The sequence below is a fragment of the Phaethon aethereus genome (genome assembly GCF_964289735.1).
Source record: "Phaethon aethereus genome assembly, contig: HAP1_SCAFFOLD_314, whole genome shotgun sequence".
In the NCBI taxonomy this organism is placed as follows: Eukaryota; Metazoa; Chordata; class Aves; order Phaethontiformes; family Phaethontidae; genus Phaethon; species Phaethon aethereus.
Genome location: NW_028114165.1, coordinates 1 through 5,388, shown reverse-complemented (window position 1 = coordinate 5,388; position 5,388 = coordinate 1). Strand labels below are relative to the sequence as shown.

The following is a 5,388-nucleotide window of genomic DNA, read 5'->3' as shown; positions in this document are numbered from 1 at the left end:
ATGGGGGCGCCGCTGCTCCGGCTGCAGCCGCCGCGCTCGCTTTTGCGCTGCAGCATCATGTCCGAGACCGCTCCCGCCCCGGCTGCGGAGGCAGCCCCAGCCGCCGCTGCCGCCCCGGCGCCCGCCGCCAAGGCCACCGCCAAGAAGCCGAAGAAGGCGGCGAGCGGCCCCAAAGCCCGCAAGCCGGCGGGCCCCAGCGTCACCGAGCTGATCACCAAGGCCGTCTCCGCCTCCAAGGAGCGCAAGGGGCTCTCCCTCGCCGCGCTCAAGAAGGCGCTGGCCGCCGGCGGCTACGATGTGGAGAAGAACAACAGCCGCATCAAGCTGGGGCTCAAGAGCCTCGTCAGCAAGGGCACCCTGGTGCAGACCAAGGGCACCGGCGCCTCCGGCTCTTTTCGCCTCAGCAAGAAGCCTGGAGAAGTGAAAGAAAAAGCCCTCAAGAAGCGGGCGGCCGCGGCCAAGCCCAAGAAGCCAGCGCCCAAGAAGCCCGCCGGCGCCGCCAAAAAGCCCAAGAAGGCGGTGACAGCAAAGAAGAGCCCCAAGAAAGCCAAGAAGCCGGTAGCCACGGCGGCTAAAAAAGCAGCTAAGAGCCCCAAGAAGACGACTAAGGCTGCCAAGCCCAAAAAGGTGGCGGCAGCAGCGAAGAGCCCGGCCAAGGCGAAGGCAGTGAAGCCCAAAGCTGCCAAGCCCAAGGCAGCCAAGCCGAAAGCGGCGAAGGCGAAGAAGGCGACGCCTAAGAAGAAGTAAAAGGTCCTGGAAAAGTCCCGTCTGCCTTGCAGATAAACCCAACGGCTCTTTTCAGAGCCACACACATTTTTTTAAAAGGGCTGAAACAAGGGGATTTTTTTTTTTTTATATCGTGGCTAAACGTGGAAATGGCTTTTAAGAGCCTCTGAGTTTGCCCCATAGAAAAGCTCAAAAAGCCAGCGCTGTGACCGGGAAGAACTTCACTGCTACCGGAGCAGCCCTCGGTGGTGCTGCTCTAATCAGTGCCTTGCTACAGCAAGCAGCGGGTCACTCCTTCGGGGACGGATATTGTTTCAAGGCAGCTTGAAGTTTATTCCTTTGTTTTTCACCAGGCTCCTCTAGGCAGTACTTAACGCTTTCTTCTCCGCGTCCTTGGGCGCGGCTACGTGAGAGGGGAAAGCGGGGGCGGGGTGTGGTGTCGGGGACGATTTTTGTTTGAGACCAGACTGTTCCCCGCAGGGCTGAGACAGGACAGGGAAACATTTATGTTGCACTTGTCAGTCGCACTGTAGGATCCAAATTATTCAACGCTTTCGGTTCCCAGAGCATGAAAAAGTTCATCCCACCCGCACACAGTAAGCCGCACTGCTAGAAACGTTCCGAGACAGCATTTAGAAAAAATAATTCGTTCATGCAGAACTTTTTTTTTACTAAGGCAGACAACAGCATAAGTGTTTCAAAACACTCTGAAAGCAATTCAGCTCTTTAGGGATCGAGTTGGTGGCTCTGAAAAGAGCCTTTGGGTTTCTGTGGGGAGAAGGTTCCCGGGCACTGTTCTTCAGCATTCACTTGGCCTTCGCCTTGTGGCTGTCAGTCTTCTTGGGCAGCAGCACGGCCTGGATGTTGGGCAGCACCCCACCCTGCGCGATTGTCACCTTGCCCAGCAGCTTGTTGAGCTCCTCGTCGTTGCGGATGGCCAGCTGCAGGTGGCGGGGGATGATGCGCGTCTTCTTGTTGTCGCGGGCCGCGTTGCCCGCCAGCTCCAGGATCTCGGCCGTCAGGTACTCCAGCACGGCCGCCAGGTACACCGGGGCGCCGGCGCCCACCCGCTCCGCGTAGTTGCCCTTGCGCAGCAGCCGGTGCACGCGGCCCACGGGGAACTGCAGCCCGGCCCGCGACGAGCGCGACTTGGCCTTGGCGCGCGCCTTCCCGCCCTGCTTCCCGCGGCCGGACATCGCAGAAACTCTAACCAAACCCACACCCCACAAAGCTCCACACAAACACTCACCGCCGCCCCCGCCCGCTTATATTCGGCTCGGACGGAGCGGCGGGACTTTCGCCGATAGGCTGCGGCGGTGGTTCCGTTTCGGCAACCAATGGGAAGGCGAATCGGGAAGTGTCCAATAGTAGAGCGCAGAGCGGCGTGATTGCCAGAAGTAGAACTCGCGACCAATGGCGATGCGACGCTGCCGGGCTGCTGCTTCTCCCACCGCCGCTATAAAGGGGCTCGGCGGGCGCTGACAGTACTCTGTATAGTTCTAGTGCTGCAGTTTGAGCGTGTGGGAAATACACGCGTGCCCGCAGCAATGCCCGAGCCGGCCAAGTCAGCCCCTGCGCCCAAGAAGGGCTCGAAGAAGGCGGTGACCAAGACGCAGAAGAAGGGCGACAAGAAGCGCAAGAAGAGCCGCAAGGAGAGCTACTCCATCTACGTGTACAAGGTGCTGAAGCAGGTGCACCCCGACACGGGCATCTCGTCCAAGGCCATGGGCATCATGAACTCCTTTGTCAACGACATCTTCGAGCGCATTGCCGGTGAGGCCTCTCGCCTGGCGCACTACAACAAGCGCTCCACCATCACCTCGCGGGAGATCCAGACAGCCGTGCGGCTCCTGCTGCCGGGTGAGCTGGCCAAGCACGCCGTGTCCGAGGGCACCAAGGCTGTCACCAAGTACACCAGCTCCAAGTAAGCTGCCTCTGTGCCCTCTGCCAGACCTCCTCGACCCAAAGGCTCTTTTAAGAGCCACCCACCTTTTCAGTAAAAGAGCTGATGCTGTTGTGGCTTGTTCTTGGTGTTTTTGTCTGTCGCAGGTACTTCCTGGGGAAAAGAGCAATAGCGGTGTGGGAACGCTATCGTAAGGGGAATGGGGGTGTATGCTTTTGCAATAAACGATGTGTTCTACATCTGCCGCGGCAGAGCAGAGCATGCTTGTAATTTCATAGAAGTACCCCGCGAGCCCACTTCACTCTCGTGTCCGGTTTAAGAATGAGTGAACGGTGTAGGTGTTCTCTTTAACTGCCTGAAACCAGCATGTTCTGGACAGGCCGTGCTTGTTCTTTGTCCCCGTGAGGTGCTCCAGCAGAACGGGGATACAGCGAAAGCCCAGATGGTTCCACATGACCTTGTGCTTTGTCTTTCCAGCAAAAAGCTCCGGGCTGGACCCCCGCACACACCGTTAGCGTCCCCGCGGGCGGCCGGGGGAGGCAAACGGGAGCGCTTCCCGGCGTTCTGGCCCCGCCACCGCGCAGCCCCGCCTGTGGCCCTTAAGCACAGCCTACCCCCCCCAGTCGTCTTCCCCGGCTCTCGCCCCATTCTCCCTCCGCCGCCCCGCAAACCGCGCGGCCGCGCCGCCGAGCGGGAGCGGGCGGGGGAAGCCAGAGCCGCGTCGCTCGCTGCCGGGCTCCGTCCGACCTGAGTGAGGACTGCGCGGCGCTCCCCAGCAGGCGGGCCCGGCCCTCTGGCGGCGCCGCTCCCGGGAGGGCGGCGATTGGTCGCGGTGGCTCTCGCGGCTCGGCGCCCGTCCTCGCGCCACCGCGGAGCTCTCCGCCGAGGAAAGCGGGGCCTTGCACCGGGGCGGGGAAACAGTCGGAAGCGTTCGCCTTACGCGAAACGTCGGCTGCCGCCGCCTGCGCCTGCAGCGTTCCTGCCGCGGCCCTGACCACACCGCGGTTACTGAGTGGGAGGAAAGAGCGAGCCCCGGGGCGGGGGGCAAGGAGGCTGCCGTGCGAAGGAGCCCTTTGCCAGCAGTCCTGATGCCGGGGCCGAGGTGGGGGGGGTGCGCCGTGAGGGGGAGCGGATTGGGAACCGGCCGAGGCGTGGGCGGCGGGACCCTGCTCCGCAGGTCGCCCAGCGGCGGTTCCCGCCACCTCCTCGCCGCCCAAACCGCTATTCGTGGAGACGGTCCACGCACTCCTCCTTAGACAGCGAGGGAGCCGGCGCTAGCGCGTTCTGGAGGGCCGGAAAAGAGCCAGCGGCCGGGCCGGGACAGCCCGTGTTTGGAGGGGGAAGGGCGGGCCGGTTCGGCGGCTCTGGAGACGGAGGGGGCGGGGCGGGTTCCCCGCCGGCGAGGCGCGGGCTTTTCGAACGCTCCCGTCGCCCAATGGCGGCCGGTTTCGCGCGGGCGGCCAATCGGCGGTGAGCTCGGGCTATAAAGGGCGCCGCCGCGGAGCCGCTGCTACGGCTCGGTCCGTGCGGAGTGCGGGAGCGCAGCAGCGGGCGGGGAGCGATGGCGCGCACGAAGCAGACAGCGCGTAAGTCGACGGGCGGGAAGGCGCCCCGCAAGCAGCTGGCCACCAAGGCGGCCCGCAAGAGCGCGCCGGCCACGGGCGGCGTGAAGAAGCCGCACCGCTACCGGCCCGGCACGGTGGCGCTGCGCGAGATCCGGCGCTACCAGAAGTCGACGGAGCTGCTGATCCGCAAGCTGCCCTTCCAGCGCCTGGTGCGCGAGATCGCACAGGACTTCAAGACCGACCTGCGCTTCCAGAGCTCGGCCGTGATGGCGCTGCAGGAGGCGAGCGAGGCCTACCTGGTGGGGCTCTTCGAGGACACCAACCTCTGCGCCATCCACGCCAAGCGCGTCACCATCATGCCCAAAGACATCCAGCTGGCCCGCCGCATCCGCGGCGAGCGTGCATAAACTGGTTGGCAACATTTTGAAAAAACGTTTTAACCAACACAAAGGCTCTTTTAAGAGCCACTACGTACACAATAAGAGAGCTGTAAATGCTTTGTAATTTAAGTGAAAATGTGTGTTTTGCCACATTTCCAAAGTGACAATATTTGAAGTTTACATTTAATACTACCATAATTTTTTCTCAATATTCTTTCATGGTTTTTATGCAGAAAACCCGATTAAACCAGGCACTCGGCATTCCCTGAGAGTTCATAAATTTGTCTTGACTTCATTGCTTTATTATGAAAAAGTTTGTCTTAAAACATAAGATCTTCCAATGAAAATTTATCATAATTCCAAAGCAAAAGAAAAAACCCAAATATAGTCACTACTCCTGAAAACTATACACAAAGCATTTACAGCCCTTTTTATTGCTCATGTAGTGGCTCTTAAAAGAGCCTTTGGGTCTGTGTGAGCTGCCCTCGGGGCCTGCTGGAACCAGGGAGGGGCTGCGGCAGGAGGCTCAGGCGCGCTCGCCGCGGATACGGCGGGCCAGCTGGATGTCTTTGGGCATGATGGTGACGCGCTTGGCGTGGATGGCGCAGAGGTTGGTGTCCTCGAAGAGCCCCACCAGGTAGGCCTCGCTCGCCTCCTGCAGCGCCATCACGGCCGAGCTCTGGAAGCGCAGGTCGGTCTTGAAGTCCTGTGCGATCTCGCGCACCAGGCGCTGGAAGGGCAGCTTGCGGATCAGCAGCTCCGTCGACTTTGGGTAGCGCATCTCGCGCAGCGCGCAGCGCCGGGGCCGGGCCGT

The 5,388-nt window shown here is 61.4% G+C and overlaps 5 protein-coding genes across 5 annotated transcripts; 3 read left to right on the top strand and 2 right to left on the bottom strand.

The window, feature by feature from the left end:
* Window positions 1-1,071, top strand: LOC309416228 (histone H1.01-like; the record flags this gene model as incomplete). Its single annotated transcript, XM_082015801.1, has 1 exon — window positions 1-1,071. The coding sequence occupies one exon, from the start codon at window positions 1-3 to the stop codon at window positions 745-747; it is 747 nt and encodes a 248-aa protein (XP_081871927.1). The 3' UTR covers window positions 748-1,071.
* A 373-nt stretch (window positions 1,072-1,444) lies between these two features.
* On the bottom strand, window positions 1,445-2,170 carry LOC309416226 (histone H2A-IV). Its single transcript, XM_082015799.1, has one exon. The coding sequence runs from the start codon at window positions 1,920-1,922 to the stop codon at window positions 1,533-1,535; it is 390 nt and encodes a 129-aa protein (XP_081871925.1). The 5' UTR covers window positions 1,923-2,170; the 3' UTR covers window positions 1,445-1,532.
* Window positions 2,171-2,273: 103 nt separating this feature from the next.
* LOC309416213 (histone H2B 1/2/3/4/6) lies at window positions 2,274-2,654 on the top strand (the record flags this gene model as incomplete). The annotated part of the gene is made up of 1 exon (XM_082015787.1): window positions 2,274-2,654. The coding sequence occupies one exon, from the start codon at window positions 2,274-2,276 to the stop codon at window positions 2,652-2,654; it is 381 nt and encodes a 126-aa protein (XP_081871913.1).
* Window positions 2,655-4,047: 1,393 nt separating this feature from the next.
* Window positions 4,048-4,601, top strand: LOC309416209 (histone H3.2; the record flags this gene model as incomplete). Its single annotated transcript, XM_082015783.1, has 1 exon — window positions 4,048-4,601. The coding sequence occupies exon 1, from the start codon at window positions 4,191-4,193 to the stop codon at window positions 4,599-4,601; it is 411 nt and encodes a 136-aa protein (XP_081871909.1). The 5' UTR covers window positions 4,048-4,190.
* Window positions 4,602-5,100: 499 nt separating this feature from the next.
* LOC309416236 (histone H3.2-like) lies at window positions 5,101-5,370 on the bottom strand (the record flags this gene model as incomplete). The annotated part of the gene is made up of 1 exon (XM_082015808.1): window positions 5,101-5,370. A coding segment is annotated over one exon (270 nt), but the record flags the coding sequence as incomplete, so codon positions are not given.
* Between the last annotated feature and the right edge of the window lie 18 nt (window positions 5,371-5,388).

Excerpts from the sequence above, each read along its gene's own strand:
- LOC309416226 (XM_082015799.1), bottom strand. The coding sequence starts at position 1,922 with ATGTCCGGCCGCGGGAAGCAGGGCGGGAAGGCGCGCGCCAAGGCCAAG.